Genomic DNA, 22,843 nt, shown 5'->3' with positions numbered 1-22,843 from the left:
ACAGCGAGAGAGGGAACACAAGCAGAGGGAGTGGGAGAGGGAGAAGCAGGTTTCCTGCCGAGCAGGAGCCCAATGCGGGGCTCAATCCCAGGACCCTGGGATCATGAGCTGAGCAGACGCTTAACGACTGAGCCACCCAGGCGCCCCACTATGAAAAACATTTTTAATTTAATATTTGGCATACACATACTGCAAATGAATTTATAAAATGTAGAATGGTAAAGTGGACTGAAGGCTATTTCATTACTATTATTAGGTCTGAAAAAAGTTTTTATTTCATGCTCTTTGTAATTTTTTGTTAAGGAAAATAAAAACTTATACAATGAGCCATCAATGTTTCATTTATGTATCTTCACCCACTCTCCATGTGTCAATTACTTTGAAGCAAATTTCAGACAACATGTCATATATTTCAGTATGTCTCTAAAAGATAAACTTTGAAAAGTTATCTAAAAATTCCTTATATCACCAAATATCTAGTCAGTCCCCAACATCTATCTTATTTAATTAGATCAGAACCCAAATAAGGCTCATACTTTGCAGCCGGTAGATAAGTTTCTTATGGCTCTTTTTTCCTTGCCATTTATTTGTTGACAAAATCAAGCCAATCCTCCTATAGTTTCCTAGAGTCTAAATTATGCTGATTGCATCCCTGTGGTATCATTTAATAGGCTCCTCTGTCCCTAGTATATCCTGTAAACTGGTAGTTAAACCTAGAAGCTTTATATAACTGAGGTGAATTTTTTTGGCAAGAATATTTCAGAGGATGTTGAATCATGAGGCACACAATCCTCCTGGTTGAAAACAGAGTTTGAAGGCAAAGCTATGGAGATAGTAGAAAGATCAGTGGTTGCCAGGGGTTGGGAAGGGCAGGAGGGAGGAACAGGCAGACCACAGAGAATTTTTAGGGCAGTGACATTATTTTATATGATACTACGTTGATGAACACAGATCATTATGCGTTTGTCAAAATCTGCAGAACACACAATACGAAGAGTGAAACTTAATGCAAACTATAGACTTTTTTTTATTTATTTGACAGAGAGAGAGACAGCGAGAGGAAACACAAGCAGGGGGAGTGGGAGAGGGAGAAGCAGGCTTCCCGCTGAGCAGAGCCCGATGTGGGGCTCGATCCCAGGACCTTGGGATCATGACCGGAGCCGAAGGCAGACGCTTAACGACTGAGCCACCCAGGCGCCCCCAAACTATAGACTTTGGGATCACACGTCGATGTAGGTTCATCAACCCTAACTAATGTACCACTCTGGTAGGAGATGTTGGTAGAAGGGGAAGTTGTGCATGTACGTGCGTGTTGCAGGGGGAGGGCATCAGGGGGCACATGCGAACTCTTTCTGTACTTGCCACTCAACTTTGTTGTGAACCTAAAACTGCTCTAAAAAATAAAGTCTTTTAATTAAAAAGAAGAAAAGAAGTCTGAAGCCAAACAGAACTAGTATGAATCTGAACTCCACTTCTTGGCAATGACTTATTAGGCACATTACTTAATCCCTTTGAGTTTCAGTTTCCTTGGCAGAAAAATGGGGATAAAAATAGTATTGTATATGAACGGTGAAGAAGATAAAATGTATAGAGAACACAGGACATGGTTAAAAAAAACAACAAAAACAATGCATAGCACACAGGATCCCCTCAGTGTTATTTTTTCCCTTCCTTTAGCTAAAATGGCACATGACTGAAGCAATTTAATTTAATGTGGAAAACTTGATGGACCAAAATTATTAGGAAAATTTTGAGTGAGTGCGTCTATGGCTTTTCTCAGATTTCTTAGTTCATTGATGTCTCATTTCAAGATCTCTCTTAAATTTGTCCTGAAACACGGCAAATTATGAGGCAATTTTTCTTTGTTAAAACAATTTAGCCTAGAAATTGACCATCAATCAAATATTCATTTAGAAGGAAGCTAATGATTAACAGCAAATCCCTAAGGCATACATAGTACATGAATTACTAATTTTATTTACGTTCTAAAGAGAATGAAAATTTTCAAATAGCACAAAATCAAGACTAACGCATCAATTTTACCTTTTCTTCAAAACTTTTTTTAGCAGTTAGTCACGACCCTAATGACATAGTTTTCAGACACCTGAATATCAACCTTACGCTTCCCTGTACTCACTTTTAGTCTTGGTGTTTTTGAAAAAGTGATAAGGTGTCAAAATAAGCTACTTCCACAAGAAATACTGCTGACTAAATATAAAGATTTTCACTTCTAAACACAACTCCTTACCTGTAACTCCTGTAAAATGGAGGCAGCCTCTTTCACGTCACCGTTTTGCTCTTTTATAGTTGCTAATGTTTTAGTCAGTCGAGCACGCTCAATTTCAACATAAATCTACAAATATGAGAAATTTATATTATCAAAATTCCCATGGAAATGTGTTAACATTTTAAAGATAGAGTTGAACTATTATTCAAACTAAGCCTAACAGTACTTATCCTGCAGTTATTGTGCACTTTATCTAACTCCATGTACAAATATAGCTGTGTGACATTTTACATTTCACAATCACGAAATTTTTTTTAATTTATTCCTTTCAGAGAGAGAAAGAGAGTGTGCGTGCGAGCACACACATGCTCATGCATGCATGCCCAGGGAGGAGGGGGAGAGGGAGAGAGAGAATCTAGAGCAGACTCCCCGCTGAATGCAGAACCTGACTCAGGGCTCGATCTCATGACCCTGAGATCATGGCCTGAGCCAAAATCAAGAGTTGGACATGACCAACTGAGCCACCAAGGCACCCCACAATCACATAATTTTTAAGAAAAGGTCTCTATGAAATATAATCCATATTTTGTAGCTTTGCTTCAAGAGCCTAAATATGAAATCATTGTGTTTAATGAATAACAGAACCATAAGCTACATTAAATAGTACAGAAAATAGAACAGTGCCTTTAAAAGAATTATTTGAAGGGTGTCTGGCTGGCTCAGTTGGTAGAGCATGTGACTCTTGATCTTGGGGTCATAAGTTCAAGCCCCACATTGGGTGTAGAGCTTATTTAAAAAAAATAATAAAATAAAAATATTTGATCTTGTTAAAGTTATCAGTATTTTTTGCAGATATAAGTAATGTTAGTGGATTTATAATTTCCAACAAATTAAACATCAAAAATATAACTATAGCCTAATGGAGTCTAGGGAACTAATTTTCATGCTGCTTAGGCTTGCTTACCCCTTTAGCCTTTGTTCTCCAGCAACCCCTTTCCCCACTCCACCCCCAAAACCTTAACTTCTAAGAATAACAAACTACTTTCACTTTCCTAAATGTCCCATGTCTTTCTTTCCTTTTTTTTTTAAGGATTTATTTATTTTAGAAAAAGAGAGCATGGGCATGAGTGGGGGTGGGGTGGGGGGAGGGACAGAGGGAAAGAGAGAGAATCTCAAGCAGACCCCTACTCAGCAGGGAGCCCAACATGGGGCTGGATCTCATGATCCTGAGACTGTGACCTGAGCCGAAATTAAGAGTCAAGACACAGCACAGTGACTCTTTTTATGATGGCTCTCTTTGAGGAGGCAAAGAACAGTGTTCTCAGGGTTGCAGGTTCAAGCCCCATGTTGGGTGTAGAGATTACTTAAAAAAATAAAATCTTGGGGCGCCTGGGTGGCTCAGCTGGGTGAGCATCTGACTCTTGATTTTGGCTCAGGTCATGATCTCAGGGTCATGAGACTGAGCCCCATGTTGAGCTCCACATTCGTGGGGAGTCTGCTCAAGATTCTCTCTTCCTCGCCACCCCCCCAACCCCGCACACTCTCTCTAAAATAAATAAACCTTTTTTTTTTTTTTTTAAGATTTTATTTATTTGACAGAGAGAGACACAGCGAGAGAGGGAGCACAAGCAGGGGGAGTGGGAGAGGGAGAAGCAGGCTTCCCGCAGAACAGGGAGCCCGATGTGGGGCTCGATCCCAAGACCCTGGGATCATGACCGGAGCTGAAGGCAGACGCTTAACGACTGAGCCACCCAGGCGCCCCTAAAATAAATAAATCTTAAAAAAATAAAATAAAATCTTTGAAAAAATTTTACTGAAGTGACAAAGACCTAATAAATATAAGCTAAGTTTTTATCCTCAGATGACAAAAATCTGTCTAGAAAAAAAATATATTTACCTCAGTCACCATTTCATACTTGTCCTTTTTAGAGAAACATAAAATTAGGAGAAAGAAGGGATCAAAAGAAATACAAATGGATTCTGGCAAGACAGTGAAATTTTGAAAATTAAACTTACACTGTGACTATGCTATTAATCTTTTTTTTTTTTTTTTTTAAAGTAAGCTGTACACCCAACACGGGGCTCAAACTCAAACTCCAAGATCAAGAGTCAAGTTGCCCTACTAACTGAGCCAGCCAGGCAGTTAAAAATAATAATAAATAAATAATAATAATAATAATTAAATATAATAATTAAAATAATAAAACTATTATGTTAAATAGTAGAGTGAAACCTTAGCTATCCCAAGCATAGATTTCTCAAGCAGATCTAAGCTAGGGTGAAGAATTAGCTTTATCTTGGATTCATTGTTACCACATGTAAATTTGGGGTAAGATCACTAATTCCTAGAAAAATCTGTATATATCAAGACTGCCACTGGGGGCGCCTGGGTGGCTCAGTTGGTCAAGACTGCCACTGGGGTGCCTGGGTGGCTCAGTTGTTAAGCGTCTGCCTTTGGCTCAGGTCAGGATCCCAGGGTCCTGGGATTGAGCCCTACATCGGGCTCCCTGCTCAGCGGGAAGCTTGCTTCTGCCTCTCCCACTCCCCCGGCTTGTGTTCCCCCTCTCGCTGTGTCTCTCTCTGTCAAATAAGTAAAATCTTTAAAAAAAAAAAAAAAACTGCCACTATTTAAATATATTCATTTGGGGGTGCCTGGCTGGCTCAGTCGGAAGAACATGTAACTCATGATCTCCAGGTCATTGGTTCGAGCCCCACGGTGGGTGCAGAGATTACTTAAAAATAAAATCTTTAATATATAAATAAATAAATTCGTTTATATATGCAAAGATACTAGAAGGAAATGTACAAAGATAATGGTTGAATGAAGGTGATAATCTATTTTGTCATCTTAAAAAATATATACATACCTATTGATACGTCTACGTAAGAATCTCTGAATACAGAAAAGACAGGACTTTCCACTGTGAGTTACGCCAATGGAAAACTTACCTTTCCTTCTGTAACCATTCGTAGGGTATCAATTAATCGAAGTTTGATTGGAAGGTCTGTGATTTCCTCAACGTAAGTACAGCACTGTTGAACCATTTTTGCAACAGCCTACAATAATAACCATTCATAAGTAAGATTCATTCCTCATATAGTTAAAAAGGAAGTATTTCATTGATGGAAGAGCTATGTTCAAATCTAGTCTTCCCAAGCAATTCTAGAAATGGAAATGCCTATTAAAAAACATAAGGAGCAGGGCGCCTGGGTTGTTCAGTCTCGCTGTGTCGCTCTCTGTCAAAGTTATCTGACAGAGAGAGAGGCAGCGAGAGAGGGAATACAAGCAGGGGGAGTGGGAGAGGGAGAAGCAGGCTTCCTGCCAAGCAGGAAGTCCGATGTGGGGCTCAATCCCAGGACCCCAGGACCGCAGGATCATGACCTGAGCAGAAGGCAGATGCTTAACAACTGAGCCACCCAGGCGCCCCAATAAATAAAATCTTAAAACAAAACAAAACAAAACAAAAAAAACATAAGGAGTGCTTGGCTGACTTAGTTGGTAGAGCATGCAACTCTTGATCTCAGGGTTGTGAGTTTAAGCCCCAAGTTGGGTGTAGAGCTTGCTTAAAAAAAAAAAAAAAAAAATTCATAGGGCGCCTGGGTGGCTCAGCTGTTTAAGCAACTGACTTTGGCTCAGGTTGTGATCCCAGGGTCCTGGGATTGAGCTCCGTGTCGGGCTCCCTGCTCCGCGGGAAGCCTGCTTCTCCCTCTGCCTCTCCCCTTGCTTGTGCTCTCTGTCAAATAAATAAATAAAATCTTAAAAAGAATTTTTTTTTCCAAATGTCTCTGATAGGAGGCACCTGGGTGGCTCAGTCATTAAGCGTCTGCCTTCAGCTCAGGTCACGATCCCAGGGTCCTGGGATACAGCCCTGCACTGGGCTCCCTGCTGCTCATCGGGGAGCCTGCTTTTGCCCCTCCCCCCTGCTCATGCTCTGTCTCTTTCTCTCTCTCAAATAAATAAAATCTTTAAAAAAAAAGTCTCTGATAACTAAGAAGTACTGAACACCTAGTAATAAACTCAAAAAGGTTAGAAGAACCTCAGATGAAAGACTTTACCCTCTCCACTACAAACAGTGAACTGATTACACAAAAAGGGGTGTTTGAGAATGTCTACTAGAAGGCTTCCTAGATGGGGCACCTGGGTGGCTTAGTTGGTTCAGTGTCTGCCTTCAGCTCAGATCATGATCTCAGGGTCCTGGGATCGAGCCCCGCATCAGGCTCCCTGCCCAGCAGGGAGTCTGCTTCTTTGTCTCTCCGCTTATGGTCTCTGTGTCCCTCAAATAAATGAATAAAATCATAACTACCTTTTTTTGGAGCCAAGCAAAAAAGCATAGAAGAAGTCGCAAAAGACAAAAGGGGGAAGAAAGAGAAGAGAAAAGCAGAGTTCAACAGCGGCTGTGAACACAAGAAAGCCACAGCCAGCGGATACTGTGACTGAAGAAAAGAGTCAGCGGCAGAGGCAGAGCTTAAGTAGTTCCATCGCCTGGGTGGGGAGGAGAAGCCACAGTCACCCATACTCCCCTCAATAAAGTATGACATTGATGGTCATGTATCCCCTGCCCAGGTTCCTCACCTCCAGCATTCTGTAACATTCTATCATCTAGGTCAGGGGTCAGCAAAACATTTTGGTAAATTTTGGTAAATATTTACATAGTAAATATTTTAAACTCTGTGGGCCACAGGGTCTCTGGGGCAAGTAGTCAACTCCGCCTTTGTTTTTTTTTTTTTTTTTTTTAAGATTTTATTTATTTATTTGAGAGAGAGAATGAGAGAGAGAGAGCATGAGAGGGGGAGGGCCAGAGGGAGAAGTAGACTCCCCGCTGAGCAGGGAACCCGATGTGGGACTCGATCCTGGGACTCCAGGATCATGACCTGAGCCGAAGGCAGTCGCTTAACCAACTGAGCCACCCAGGCGCCCCTCAACTCCGCCTTTGTAACTACAAAGCTGCCAGACAATGTATAACGAAAGGGTGGCTACGCACAAAAACTTTATTTACAAAGCCGGCAGGTGGGATTTGGTCGTGGCCTGTAGTCTGCAACCTCTAACACAGATTCTGAACAGCATTATCAATTATCATCATCATTGAGAATAATAATTAGGACTCTTTGTCATCAAGAAAATGCATATTTTGTTTAAGATAGCAGAAAAGTAAACAGAATACCTTCTGTCAATTATACCTCAATCAAGCTGGAAAAAAAAAATCCCATGGTATATCCTGCAAACATTTCCTTGAAAAACAGTATTCATGTAGCTAAGGTTGAACTTCTAATTATCTGAAAAATTGGCTGTTCAGAGACACAGGAGTTCCAGAAAACGAAGGTTTTATTTTAAAATAGAACTCTTTAAAAAAAAAAAATAAATAAATAAATAAATAAAATAAAATAGAACTTTTTTTAAAATTATTTTTTTTTAAATATTTTATTTATTTATTCATAAGAGACAGAGAGAGAGAGAGGCAGAGGGAGAAGCAGGCTCCCCGCTGAACAGGGAGCCCGATGCGGGACTCGATCCCAGGACCCTGGGATCATGACCTGAGACGAAGGCAGACGCTTAACCATCTGAGCCACCCAGGTGCCCAAAATAGAACTCTTTCAATAAGTGCAAGGCTCTGGGACACCTTGTATCTCAAAAAATGATCCCTCTAACACTAATTATAACCATGATTTCTAGAAGGGCGTACAACTTAGTAATTCTAAAAGCTGTGCAAAAACTACATTAACAGAAATCAGATGGGGTACAAGAAAAACAAAACGAAACAATTACATCAATATTCTAATGGTAAGTGAACATCCTGCTGTTCCTTGAAAAAAATACAGGTCATTAGGTAAGTCATGGCTGGAGTGAGGCTTACCCCCTGGGCTCAAGTGACAGACAGTGAATTAGAAACCATTAATTTTAAGCAATCTAGAAAAGGTTATTTTAAGAAAATCATTACTTTCTAAGTCTGGTAGGGCAAAAAGAAAAGTTTTAGGTAAAAAGTAATTATGGGAAAAGGAGAGGCACATTTTGTGTCCTTAAGCACTTTCCAGAGCTAAGGAGACATGTCACAGCGAAAAGAGGAACCCCACTGCAGTCGTGGTCCTGCCATTAGCCAGCTGCAAGACTGCCTCCAACTCTTCTTTCTCCAGCAAGCCTCCCTGACAAACCTAATCAAAACCCTCTCTTCCTCCTTTCATGTCTCCTAGGGCCACTCACTGTTCTATGTCATTCACTATATACTGCTGTGTAACTTTTTTTTATTTTAAGATTTTATTTATTTATTTTTTAGAGAGAGAGCAGACTGGGGGAGGAGCAGAGGGAGAGGGACAAGCGACTCCACGCTGAGTGCAGAGTCTGACACAGGGTTCTATCCCACGACCCCGAGATCATGACCTGAGCCGAAATCCAGAGTCAGCCGCTCAACCGAATGCACCACCCAGGGGCCCCTATGTGTGTAACTTTTAAAAAAACAAATCACCTTGCTAAAGAGGTACTACCGTTACTTGTGATTTATACTGTGCACTGAACTAGAGGTTACCTGGCACATTTCTTCACATTCCAAGAGTCTTACATATAAATGTCAGTTTCTCAATCAGAAAAACAACAGAGGTGAACAGTCCCCTCCTACGAACTCTAAAATGTTATGACTCTATTAATAAACTGTATTTTTGGATATGTGCTTTGAATGGCACCAGTACGATATAAAACACATATTTTTCTTTATAACCCAGGTTGCCTCAAGACAAATAAATAAGCAGCCCTTTCCAAATTGTCCTACAGAAAGCAAACCTCTTAGAAAATCAGAGGAAGGGGCGCCTGGATGGCTCAGTCGTTAAGCGTCTGCCTTCGGCTCAGGTCATGAACCCAGGGTCCTGGGATCGAGCCCCGTGTCGGGCTCCCTGCTCGGCGGGAAGCCTGCTTCTCCCTCTCCCACTCCCCCTGCTTGTGTTCCCTCTCTCGCTGTGTCTCTGTCAAATAAATAAATAAAATCTTAAAAAAAGAAAATCAGAGGAAGACAATGGTTCATCTATGCCAGTCTCTCAGCCGACTCTATGATGGTCTCTCGCACCACAGAACTGAGCAGTAAAAGGCATATTTAAACGAATTTCATTCATATATACTGGACTGCCTCAAATCTATTAATTTTTTTTTAGACTTTTTTTAGTATATGTGCTGCCGAAGCGAGCACTTTTTTAGATTTTTTTTTAAGATTTTATTTATTTATTTGACAGAGAGAGAGAGAGAGAGACAGTGAGAGAGGGAACACAAGCAGGGGGAGTGGGAGAGGGAGAAGCAGGCTTCCCGCTGAGTAGGGAAGCCCAACGTGGGGCTCGATCCCAGGACCCTGGGCTCGTGACCTGAGCCGAAGGCAGACGCTTAACGACTGAGCCACCCAGGCACCCCTTTTTTTAGATCTTATTTTTAAGTAATCTCTATACCCAACGTGGGGCTCAAACTCACAACCCCAAGAGAGAGGGAGGGAGATTTAGATAGCACGAATTATATGCATGTAAACTTATCTAAAAAAAAAAAAAGGAGAAAAACAATTTGTTTTTTGCAAAAAGTAATTTAACCCACTCTAACACTAGGTTCACTTCAGCAGTAAACTAATTAATAAGATGAGATTTCAACAAGAGCACCATATTTCTGTTTTTGGTTCCACTACTACCCTGTTTTATGTTAATACCTTTATTTGAAAGCAAAAAAGAAAAACCTGGAAACTACTCAGGGAACAGCATTTTAAAGATGAGATATAAATGACAAGTGGAATCTACTTGTACAGAGAATCATTTAAATACCTCAAATAGAATGGGGCGCCCAGCTGGCTCAGTCAGTGAGCATGTGACTCTTGATCATGGGGTCACAGGTTTGAGCCCCATGTTGGGCATAGAGTTTACTAAAAAACAACAACCACAACAACTCAAGCAAAAAACAGGGAAAACAGTAAAGAAAATCTAGTTTCCCCAAAACACCAAATGAGAACATAGTCTTTAAACAAAATTAGTCAAAATAATGTCTGAAAAATGGCCTCAGAATAAGTTAAATATTAAATATTTAATAAAAAACATAACTATATAAATTACAATTATCAATTTGATGGATTATACACAATCATTTAAAATAATAAACATGATGGGCGCCTGGGTGGCTCAGTTGTTTAAGCAACTGCCTTCAGCTCAGGTCATGACCCTGGAGTCCCGGGATCGAGTCCCGCATCGGGCTCCCTGCTCAGTGGGGCATCTGCTTCTCCCTCTGACTCTCCCCACTCTCATGCTCTCTATCATTATCTCTCTCAATAAATAAATAAAAATCTTTAAAAAATAATTAATAATGATTTGGGCTCAGGTCATGATCTCAGGGTTGTGAGATCCACCAGGCTCTGCACTCAGCAGGAGTCTGCTTGAGATTCTCTCGCTCCCTCTCCCTCCCCCATCCACCCCACATGCTAGGGCGTGTGCGCATGCTCTCTCTCTCTTAAATAAATCTTTTTAAAAAATAAACACGAAGACGTGGAGCCACATGGAAACAGAACAAAGCTGCACCAACACTCAGCACAATTTTGTAAAAATATTCAAATATATAAAAACTAGAAGAAAAAAACATAAAAACAGCTGACATGAAAATATGGACATAATTTTTAAAAACTGTCTGGAATGTAATGCTGATTTAACAGTAAATTTAAAACAAATTCATAGAACGGTTTTCTAAAGTCCTAATTTAAATGCAAATGTACTCATGAACTCACTTGTTTTAACTGACTCCGTCTTTTTGACAAAAGCATAATATTTTCATTAAGTAAATCCCATTCTTTAGCCTCATAGCACATCTTCACTACTGCAACTAAGATGCGGGATGTAGACACCATATCAGAAGCCTGTAAGAATGAAAATATACTGAAGTTAATGGAGCACAGTTAAATGAAATTAATGATAATTGAGGTTTTCACTATAATCTACTCACAGTGCGGGTCTGTTTCTCCAAAGAGAGAAGGGTTTCAATGACTTCTTGAAGTCTTCCTTCCTAAAACAAAAGATAAAAATGAAGAATGAAAACACTATCACCAACACAAAACCAAATAAACTAGTCTAAAATGAGATGTTTCTGACACAGAAAAGAAAAAAAAATCCATTTTAGAGGAAAAGGGCCACCCCCACTACTATTGTTTGGTTTTCTCCTCTTGGTAGTGCTTGCTTTTCCTGTGGACTCCCTAAGTCAGTGGTTCCTAAAGTAGGGCCCACAAGCTGTTTTTAACATTTCAAAATGCCTAAGAGAAACTGAATATAGAACAATGATTTAACACCTGAAAAAAAGTCATTTTGGATTCTAAATGATCAACTCAGTGTGGTAACCAGATTATCTTGTTCTGAACTGAGACTCTAAGTGGCACTCACGTGTCTTTGAAGAATAAAAATGGAGAAAAAGAACGATTTTTTTATGACGTCACCATAACAAATACTTTAAAACATGAAGTTTCGAGGAAAAACGTAAAGGATATTTGGTGGTGAAAAGACAAGAAATTTTTCAATGACTTTTTTTTTTTTTTTTAAAGTAAGCTCTATGCCCAGAGTGGGGCTTAAACTCACAACCCCGAGATCAAGAGTCGCATGCTCTGCCAACTGAGCCAGCCAGGAGCCCCTAATTCTTCAATGACTTTTAAAGTAAATTATAATTGTGCTTAAAGGAAATGAAGACCACCTGAGAATATCCATACACGGTATGCCAAAGGTCACACTTTTTTTTTTTTTAAAGATTTTATTTATTTATTTGACAGAGAAAGAGAGTGAGAGTTCACAAGCAGGGGGAGAGGCAGAGGAAGAGGGAGAAGCAGACTTCCCGCCAAGCAGGGAGCCCGATGTGGGGCTCGATCCCATGACCTGAGCTGAAGGCAGCCACTTAACCAACTGGGCCACCCAGGCACCCCAAAGGTCCCACTTTTAAGCAGATACTGATCCAAATGGAATACCCCTTTTTGTCAACTGACAACAGCCTCTATCTCTCATATGCAAAAATAAAATATTTTTTCTGGGGTGCACATTAGGAAATGGGAATAACAAAATCCAAATGATATAAACCTAAATGATAATATATCAGGACTAAAATAAGCTATCCTATTAAGAAGCACACATTGTGGGCGCCTGGGTGGCTCAGTTGGTTAAGCGACTGCCTTCGGCCCAGGTCATGATCCTGGAATCCCGGGATCGAGTCCCGCATCGGACTCACTGCTCAGCAGGGAGTCTGCTTCTCCCTCTGATCCTCCCCCCTCTCATGCTCTCTCTGTCTCATTCCCTCTCTCTCAAATAAATAAATAAAATCTTTAAAAAAAAAAAAAAAGCACACATTGTGGGGCGCCTGGGTGGCTCAGTTGGTTGAGCGTCTGTCTGCCTTTGGCTTGGGTCATGATCTCGGGGTCCTGGGATCGTTCTCTCACTCTCAGTCTCTCTCAAAAAAATAAATAAAATCTAAGGAAAAAAAAAACCCAAAACCAAAACAAACCACATTGTGATAAACACAAAACCAGCCCACAGCAAAAAAAAAACTGAACGTACTTAAGATATTGGTATTAATAACAGTGAATGAATTAGAAGTGATGAGGAGGGTTTTATTTTGAAATTGGTTTTCTAACTATAAATGAAATTTATTACTATTTATTTTTATTTACTTTTTAAAAAAGATTTCATTGTTAAGTATCTCTACACCCAATGTGGGGCTCAAACTCACAACCCCAAGATCAAGAGCCACATGCACCACCAAGTGAGCCAGCCAGGTGCCCTGAAACTTATTTTAATGACATGTATGGATAGTATATGAGTACTACTCTTTTACTGACGAAAGAAACAGTTTTTGAATTAAGGATACAAATAATGTTTCGACTTTTCAAAATATTCTTTCCTTATTTTCCAAGATAACGTTTAAGCTGTGAATTTTCTATGGAGCAAAAAATATGTACTGTACAGCCATTATTTGAACTTTAACTCTGAAATCTATGATTACTATAATTAAATCTGAAACATATGATTACTAGCATTGTAACAATGTTTCCTATGCAAAGGGGGAGTATCAGTTCTGCAAATTCTATAGATTCATGTGTACCATGAATGCTGACTAAATGTCCATCAGAGGAAAAGAACAAGGAACAAATCCATAAATTCTTCAAAGTTAAAGGCTAATAAATCATAAAAGATCAAAGAATCTTAGAACTGTAAAGAGGAAGATTACTTAATCCGATCACCTCATTTTAGACTATAAAAAGACTAAGGACCAAACAGCTCAGCCACAAAACTTATCAGCAGAACCAGAACCCAGGGCTCTTGCCTCCTGGCCCAATGTTCCCTCCATGACACCAAAATGTAATTAGTTTAAATCACACCTTTGCTTCCATCAAAGTAATTTCCATTAGGGAAATGGTTACTATCTGGCAACAAATGTAGCGCAAAAAAAGTTAAAATGCAAAATACTGTTCATTAATGGTCACCTGTCATTTTTGCAATTACTATTAGTCATGTGACTATAATCAACAGAGTATAGTTTATGGTATTTTAATTCAGAAGTTTTTTTTTTTTAAGATTTTATTTATTTGAAAGACAAAGTGAGAGACCACAGGGAGAGGGAGAGCCCAATGCTGGGCTCGATCCCAGGACTCTGGGATCATGACCTGAGCGGAAGGCAGACGCTTCACCAACTGAGCCACCGGGGTGCCCCCAGAGTATGGGTTTTAAAGAATTGCACTCTATGTGTGAAGGAATCACATAGCACTCTAGAGCCATGGGCTCTAGGTATCAACAGAACGTTTGTGGTCACCTTCTCAGGAAGGCATTCTTTTTTTTTTTTTTTTTAAGATTTTATTTATTTATTTGACACAGAGAGAGAGACACAGCGAGAGAGGGAACACAAGCAGGGGGAGTGGGAGAGGGAGAAGCAGGCTTCCTGCCAAGCAGGGAGCCCAATGCGGGGCTTGATCTCAGGACCCTGGGATCATGACCTGAGCCGAAGGCAGATGCTTAACGACTGAGCCATCCAGGCGCCCCTCAGGAACACATTCTTAATTTAACTCCCCATAGTCAGTGGTTAGTCAGCACTTCCTTCTTTAACTCACAAGCCCCCTGACTTTCTGCTTTGTAATGACTCCAAACTCTTTTCTATTTTAACACTGTCTTCATCTCACTAGAATGTAAATTCTTTAAGAAAAGGGACTGCGTGCGTCTATATTGTTCACCACTGCAGCTCACTCTGCATCTGGCACCAGCTCACTCCTCACCTGGCAAAGCACATCATGTTGCTTCTGTAGATATGATGGTACATCCCTTTATACCTTGTACCAGTTATTAACATGCATGTCTTGCCTCCTAAGTGGTCTGTAAGTTCCTTCAGGGCTGGACCATGTTTGATCGTTTCCCATGCACCAACTTGTATATAGTATGCATTGACAATGACCAGAACTATCAGATGACCTTAAGGGCTCAGAATTCCTGATTCTCACTGTCACACTACGTAGGATGTGACAAATTACATGGCTGGCAATTCAGTGCGATTTGAGGGACGCTACCATCAACTTCATTAAATACAACTCCCAATTCTCTAAACATCCCACTTTTTTCTCCCATTCTTCCATGCTCAATGCTATGGCTAACCATCTTCCTCCTTTCTTTCCTATCTTCACACAGTTCTTGAAATTCCACCTCCTCGATCCTGCTTTTCAACTCAGAGGAACGAGATGGTCAGAGCTATCAAAACCAACTCGTCAGAACATGTGACTTTTGTGACTCATTTTTCTCATCAAAATAATCTTTGTAAATGAGGTAAACGACTAAGGAGTTTGTTCAACATCAATACATGTTGGGTTATCTGCAAATTCCGTATGTTTGTGTCCTTTAACTCCTAAATGGATCCAATCTTTTAATGATTTGTTAAACAACCTAAATAAGAAAAAGGCCAACAGCTGAAATTTAATGCCAATCCAATGCTTTCACAGGACCTATTTCTTAAAGGGGGGGGTCTCTTTGTCCAAGCTGCTAACAGTCAATAAACTGTTTTACATTTCACCTCTTTATTTTTGATATTAACCTTAAGAAGAGGCCGCAGCTAACCAAATGAAAAGACAAGAAAAACCACCAAAGGATATATTCAATTTAAGAATGTAAATAATCTCCAAATACCCACGTACCAAATATATCATAATCAAGAAGGGTGGTGGTGATCCTCTGTGTATTAGGAACTGCTCTGTACTACATAGTTACAGTTCAGAAAAGGCCCCAAGGGTGAAGCACTAATCATTACCAAGAACTAGTATCACTCTTACTATCTCACCAACCCCAAATACCAATCACAGAAGCGTCAGAATGTAATGGTTAAAAACAAAGGCTCTGCAAGCCAGACTGCTTGGGTCTAAATGCCAGGTCTTACCACTGTTACCTCGGGCAAGACACTTACCCTCTCTGACCCTTAATTTTCTCTTCAGTGAAATGAGCATAATAATAATTCCTGCCGCACAGGGTTGCTGTAAGGATTAAAGCAATACTGGGGCACCTGGGTGGCTCAGTCGTTAAGCGTCTGCCTTCGGCTCAGGTCATGATCCCAGGGTCCTGGGATCAAGCCCCACATCAGGTTCCCTGCTCAGTGGGGAGCCTGCTTCTCTCTCTCCCTCTGCTTCTACCCACCCCCCAACCGCTTGTGCTCTCTCTCTCAAATAAATTAAATATTTTTTTAAAAGTACACAGCAATAAATATTAGTGACTGGTGTTATTTGTTGAATGTGACATGAGTGTTGGGATACAGAAACATAGGTCATTGTAGGAGATTCAAATAGCCTAGATTTGGCAATTTTACCACTCACATCTAGACTTTAGTCTGCCTTTTGAAGGTTTCTGCTATCTGTGCTTTTCTCACTGGGTACATTCTTATTAAGTTTCTATACACATAAATTTTGTCTTTCACATTAAAAATAAAAAATGACTGGGGCGCCTGGGTGGCTCAGTCGTTAAGCGTCTGCCTTCGGCTCAGGTCGAGCCCCACATCGGGCTCCCTGCTTGGCGGGAAGTCTGCTTCTCCGTCTCCCACTCCCCTTGCTTGTGTTCCCTCTCTCGCTATGTCTCTACCTGTCAAATAAATAAATAAAATCTTAAAAAATAAAATAAAAAATAAAAAATGACTTAAGTACAAAAGTAAGTCTCTTAAAGAGGTCGCAGGATATAGCAAAAAGAACACTACCTGCTGCCAGGAGACCTGGCTTTGCTGAGACCTTGGATAAACCACTTAAGCTGCAAGAACCTTAGTTTTCTCACAAGTAAAGTAAAAACAATAAAGTTTTCTTTAGTTTTATTGATGGGCTCAAAGTAAAACACTGAAAAATGTATGCTAAAGTGTTCTATAGGGGCGCCTGGGTGGCTCAGTTGGTTAAGCGTCTGCCTTCAGCTCAGGTCATGATCCCAGAGTCCTGGGATCAAGTCCTGCTGTGCAGGGAGCCTGGTTCTCCTTCTCCCTCTGCTGCTCCCTCTGCTTGTGTGTGCATGCACACACACGCTCTCTGTCAAATAAATAAATAAAATCTTTTACAAAATAAAATAAAAGGCAAAACAAAGAAACAAATCTTAAAATTAACCAGATGGTAAGACAACCATCTAATCCAAAACTTGAAAATTGTGGGTTTGCATTAAAGAACAAAAACGAAAGCGCTTATACGCTGCCATGCCCCAGCCCTCTACCTGCCTCCTTCACAAAAATAATCCATACCTGTGCCTTGTTTTGTTTCACTGGCTCATTGGCTTTAAAAAAAAAAAAATGCAAATGGCTTTAATTTTACCTAGTTTAACAGGCCCCAACATTCCCTGTTTGAAACATTTGTTACCAATTTGACACCTAAAAAGGCATCCACAATGTCCTAAATAAATGCCATATACATGATTACTACAACTGTAACAGTGAAATTTTTTTTTTCTTACTGGCCTATAAGCTATCTGAGGGCAAGAGCTTTGTCTAATAATAATCTTTATACTCCCCACAACGTCTAGCACTGACTACTGACAGTAGGCTATCAGAAGAAATCGGTAAAGGGAAGATTTTTTTCTCCCAGATCTCAGCTTTAGGAATAGCTGTACTTCTTTAAAGGAAATGGTTTCTTCCTTTGGACACTAGCAATCTATGACTTCCAAAGTGGTGGTTCAGGGGCTGACTTTGGCCCGTACATATGTTTTGTTTGATCTATGTGGTATTGGCTCAAATGTGTTTTAAAACAGATTTGCGTCCAGTTTCTAAATATTGAGGCAATTCATATAAAAAAAAACCCTCCATATTCCTGGTTTCTCCCTCAAATTAGAAGAGTTGAAGGCTTGGCCTTCATCCCCAACAGGCAAAGATTAACTGGAGGTGAAGAGTTACTGCCCCCTTTCCCTGGACAGGTGCTCAGAAGTTCAGGTTTTCATTACACTTGGCTCCCTAGACAGGATACCATGGTGAGAGCACAAGCAGTCTGCTTGGTCTGCATCCTGGCTCCACCACTTTACTAGCTGTATGACCTTGGAGCACGTGACTTAACTTCTCTTAGACTGTTTTCATGTCTGTAAGATAAGAAGAACAATACCGGGGCGCCTGGGTGGCTCAGTCGTTAAGCGTCTGCCTTCGGCTCAGGTCATGATCTCAGGGTCCTGGGATCAAGTCCCGCATCGGGCTCCCCGCTCAGCGGGAAGCCTGCTTCTCCCTCTCCCACTCCCCCTGCTTGTGTTCCCTCTCTCGCTGTGTCTCTCTCTGTCAAATAAATAAAATCTTTAAAAAAAAAAAAAAAGAACAATACCTATCACATAGGGCTAAGGTGAGGACCAAATGAGCTAATGCACGCAAGCACCCAGAAGAGTGTCTGGCACTGTAGAAAGTACTCACTAAATGCCAGGAATTGTTATCTGCCTGGCACTATGGGTGTTTTCCAACCCTTATAGACATGATGTTTCTTTACGCTAGCTTCCAGTTAGTGCAGAGATGAATGTATGGCTCCCCTCCATCAAGTACTGAAGTTAAGAAATTCAGGTGTATCAACTTCATCATCTTTCCCTATCCCTGTCTTTTGCAAAGCTCTATTAAATCCTTCATCAGAAAAAAGGGAAGTATTGAAAAGGTTTCTTTCTAAGAAATATTACTGTGAAGTAATATTTGACACTCCTCCTGTCCCTGAACTTATTACACTTAAATGTACTTATGCAGTAAGCTTCTTAAGGGACAAATACAACTCTATTAGTACATGCATCCCAGGTGAATAGCAGTAAGTGTTTGTGGCTGGATTGATCAAGGAATTTAATGAGGCCTGAGAGTAAGGGTTCTTAGCAACAGCCCATGATGGGAGTTGATTTAACAACCATCCAAACCCACTACAGACAAAACCTAGTTTTGAATCCCCGGTTCTATTACTAACTGTTAACGTTCCACAAGAAACTCTCCAAGCCTTGGTTTCCTTATATAAAATGATACATAAAGTTGCCTGGCACATGGGGGGGGGGGTAATAAATGTTAGGATCAAGTTAAATTTCTACTCCAGGGGAGATAAGCAGTTGGGCTAAACCACTGTTCATGACCTCCCCTAAAGAGGTTATCCTGCAGTTATGTGAAATTTGTCTTTACTTCTGCAGTTCCCGCTCCAGGAACGATTCCTCCCCATCCCAATCTTCTTTAAGGCCCAATACAAACGTCAACTTCTCTGTAAAACCTTCCCTTATCCCGCCAGTAAGAACGAACAGCTTCCTTCTCTGTGTTCCAGCGGCACGTTTATACTTGTGTGAAACTCACCACCATGCCTGACTCGTCTAATTCGTGATGTATACGAACTCCTTAAGGGCAGGGATCCTGTGCTAACCACCTTTGCCCCTATCACTTTCCTAACCCTTCTCCTGGCTAAAGGCAGGGAACATCCCGTGATCCATAAACAACTTAACTACACAGACTGATTCAGCAAGGGCAACAGAACTCAACTCTCGGATCTAGCCTGAACGCTGAAGCGGCCTTAACCCCTGGGAAACTGCTAGAGTAAACGTTAAACAGTACCAAGAAACGGTAAAAAGTACGATGGGGCCCCAACTCCTCCGGGCAGTGGCCATCTGTCCTGGGGAGGGTTTGGGAACCTGCATACACTAGCATACTCCCGCCGAGGAGCGGACCTGGGACCTCCTACTCATGCAGGCCCAAGTCGGGCTGGGCAGGCAGTGGGGGACGCGCCCTCCAGCCAGCAGGCCCCCTGAGGCCTAAGCAAGCTCCGCGCCGTGACTCAGCCCTTGGCGCCCGCCAACAGCCAGCCGGCCTCCCCTCACCTTGGCCAACTTCTCGCACTCGGGCAGTCGCTGATCCACCGTGGCGCTGTAGTCCACCTCCATCTTGACGATGCGCCCATCAGCCCGCTCCGAGCCGCCGTCCGCCATGGTCCCTGCCTGAACGTCCCTTGATGTCCCCCTGCTTCGGCCACCAGTCGTCACCCACACCGGAAGCCGCCTGCGCACCCGCTCAGGCAGTGCGTCGGGAGCCCGCGCGAAGGACCCCACGAGGCCCCCGTGCGCTGGCCGCCAGTCCGGCACTGCCGCGGACAGCCCTGGGGGGCGGGGTTGGGGGCGGGGTTGGGGGCGGGGTTGAGGGTGGGGTTCACCTCGCCCCTGCAGCTCACGTCCGGTTTTGTCTCGGTGACAGACTTTTCATCCAAAATTTGCGGCGGTGAGAAAAACTAGTGTAACAGAATAGACCGCCCCATATATTCTTACATTCCTGCTTTGAAATATTATTTTTCAGAAATGTAGGCAAGTCGCTTAACTTTTGTTGGATCTCAGTGTTCTCATCTCTGCATGAACAGGCTGAAATAAACCCTAAAGAAAAAAGTTCTAAAGTTTCATCTGGTTGAGAATCTTGGTGGTTTAAATCTGTGGCATCTCTCAAAGCTCAAAGAGAAGGTATGACAGCGGTTCGGTGATAAAACAAGTTTTTTGTTTGTTTTCATTTTTACTATAATCTACTACGTGGATAAGAAGAATCTTTAGAAAGACATTTTATTGGCTTTCTCTGTAGGACTCTTGTGAGCATTAAGCGAGATCACGTATGCGAGGTTATTTCAATTTTTAAGGACCGTACAAGTTTTCATTATCCTTCGCACCATCTAGGTCCCTTTTAAAAAGTTTAGGATGCTTGAAAGTGAGAATGAGGTTGTGTGTGATGTGGTCAAAGTGTCAACATTAGCCTCCCAAGCAAATGGGAAATCTTGGAATGGTCTACCTGTTAGTGAATTTAATCAGCACCAGCATCCCTTTCTATATGCTGAATAGACCTTGTTTTGTTGTTGTTGTTTGTTTTTACTGTTCTGTACTCAAAATCATGGATAATATAAGCCATCTGCGCACATAATTTTTTTTAAGATTTTATTTATTTATTTAATTGACAGAGAGAGAGAGACAGCGAGAGAGGGAACACAAGCAGGGGGAGTGGGAGAGGGAGAAGCAGGCTTCCTGCCGAGCAGGGAGCCCGATGCAGGGCTCAATTCCAGGACCCTGGGATCATGACCTGAGCCGAAGGCAGTCGCTCAACCAACTGAGCCACCCAGGTGCCCCGTCTGCACGCAAAATTAAAAACAACAACAAAACATCCTAGCTGTAATGTAAAGGAGAAGCATTGCAAAATAGCAAAATAATATACATTATTCAAAATATAAAGGTTAAGAGTGCCTGGCTGGCTCAGTTGGAGAAGCATGCAACTCTTAATCTCTGGGTGGTGAGTTCCAGCCCCACCTTGGGTATAGAGATTACTTAAGTAAATAAATAAATAAACTTCAAAATATAAAGGCTAAATACGTCTATCATAAGAGATAAAAAAGAAGTCATTTACTTGTACACATATATAACAACTGTAAAAGCAAAATCTGCAATAGATATGTTTTCATTGGTTCCCCAGGCATCATAAGGGCTTACTGTGGGGGGTATGATTTTTCCAAAGTGGTGTACAACTTCTTGGTAAAGTTCTGTCCATATGAAAGTACAATCTTTCGGGGCCTGGGTGGCTCAGTCGTTAAGTGTCTGCCTTCGGCTCAAGTCATGATCCCAGGGTCCTGGGATCGAGCCCCGCATCCCTCTCCCACTCCCCCTGCTTGTGTTCCTGCTCTCGCTATGTCTCTCTGTCAAATAAATAAATAAAATATTTTTTAAAAAAAGAAAGTACAATCTTTCATTGTTTTTCACATAGAAGAATTCTTAGAAATTTTTTGTGCAGGGGTGCCTGGGTGGAACAGTTGGTTGAGCGTCCAACTTTTGATTTCTGCTCGGGTCATGATCTCAGGGTCATGGGATCCAGCTCAGCCAGGAGTCCTCCCTGCCTCTCCTCACACGCGTATGCTCGAGCACTCTCTCTGTCTCTTTCACATAAATCAATCTTAAAAAAAAAAATTAGTGTATATTAAAACTTCAAAAAATAGGGGCACCTGGGTGGCTCAGTCATTAAGCGTCTGCCTTCGGCTCAGGTCATGATCTCAGGGTCCTGGGATCGAGCCCCGCATCGGGCTCCCTGCTCCGCGGGAAGCCTGCTTCTCCCTCTCCCACTCCCCCTGCTTGTGTTCCCTCTCTCGCTGTGTCTCTCTCTGTCAAATAAATAAATAAAATCTTTAAAAAAAAAAAAACTTCAAAAAATAGCTTAGCATATGTGAAATGGAGTTAGAGTCTAGGCCTCAGACACATAAGTAGGTGTCCGGCAGGACATTGAAAAGTCAGGTGGAATGTGGGACAGTATTTTACCACCCAGGTTTGTTACATTGTAGATGTCTGGCATCCCAATTACATGCTGATGCCTCCCTTTCCCCCCCCAGTGATCGTGACAACCTGAAATACCCACACAAATTTCTAGAACACACGCTAGGGGCCAGAATTGTTGAGGCACGCTAGGCTAAGATGTTTTCTGGCTCTTTATCCAATGTGCACTTGGTTTGACTAGAGACAAAGTATTTGGAGGTTTACATTTTGTGTGAAGAGTGTGAAAGACAAAAAGTAACAAAGGTGTAATGGAGGAAATGGATTTATGGTTTCCAGGACTCAAAAAATAAGAGTGAGAAAGGGTCTAAGAAAGAGGTTAATAGGTGGAGAAAACTCTAGTTGGCTCTCAACACCAAACTGAAGCCCTTCCTCGCTAGGCTCAGAGATCATGGAAAACGAAAGCACATTGAAATCTAAGGAAAAGCTTGCAAAGGAAACAACAACAACAAAAAAAGAGAAGTAAAGAAGGAACTCAGTAAAAGTCTGAGCCAATGGTCAGAGAAAATAGGTAAAGTACTGTTATATAGATAGACTCTTTATAAATCCTTTATTTGGGGGAGTCTGACATTGTAAGTAAGAATTTAGTTTCAGGAGAGAAAATTAGCAAAGAATAAGGACTCAAAGGTAGAAATGAAACCGCTCTAGAAACGTAAAAATAGATGGAAATTAGGATAGACACACTAGTTGGGGCATCCTACTGGCTCAGTCCGCAGTCCACTGATCTTGGGGTCCTGAGTTCAAGCCCCATGTTGGGCTGAGAGATTTAAAAAAAAAAAAGATTGGGGCCATGAGTTCGAGCATCACTTGGACAATAGAGATGACTTAAAAATAAATAACAATGCAATTAAAAAAAAAAAAGATGGACACACTAGAGCCTCAGCAAGG

General features: G+C 41.4%; 1 protein-coding gene across 1 annotated transcript in view; it reads right to left on the bottom strand.

The window, feature by feature from the left end:
- Positions 1–19,702, bottom strand: part of PSMD12 (proteasome 26S subunit, non-ATPase 12) — a 29,415-nt gene extending 9,713 nt beyond the window's left edge. Inside the window, exons 1-5 of the mRNA XM_036116154.2 lie at positions 19,493–19,702; positions 11,169–11,228; positions 10,954–11,082; positions 5,177–5,284; positions 2,249–2,353 (exon numbers count right to left, since the gene is read on the bottom strand). Of these exons, the coding sequence (XP_035972047.1) occupies positions 2,249–2,353; positions 5,177–5,284; positions 10,954–11,082; positions 11,169–11,228; positions 19,493–19,600 (510 nt within the window). The 5' untranslated portion in view covers positions 19,601–19,702. The remainder of the gene's footprint in view (positions 1–2,248; positions 2,354–5,176; positions 5,285–10,953; positions 11,083–11,168; positions 11,229–19,492) is intronic.
- Between the last annotated feature and the right edge of the window lie 3,141 nt (positions 19,703–22,843).

The sequence above is a fragment of the Halichoerus grypus genome, chromosome 2 (assembly GCF_964656455.1).
Source record: "Halichoerus grypus chromosome 2, mHalGry1.hap1.1, whole genome shotgun sequence".
Lineage (NCBI taxonomy): Eukaryota > Metazoa > Chordata > Mammalia > Carnivora > Phocidae > Halichoerus > Halichoerus grypus.
This window is presented reverse-complemented; position numbering and strand designations above follow the sequence as displayed.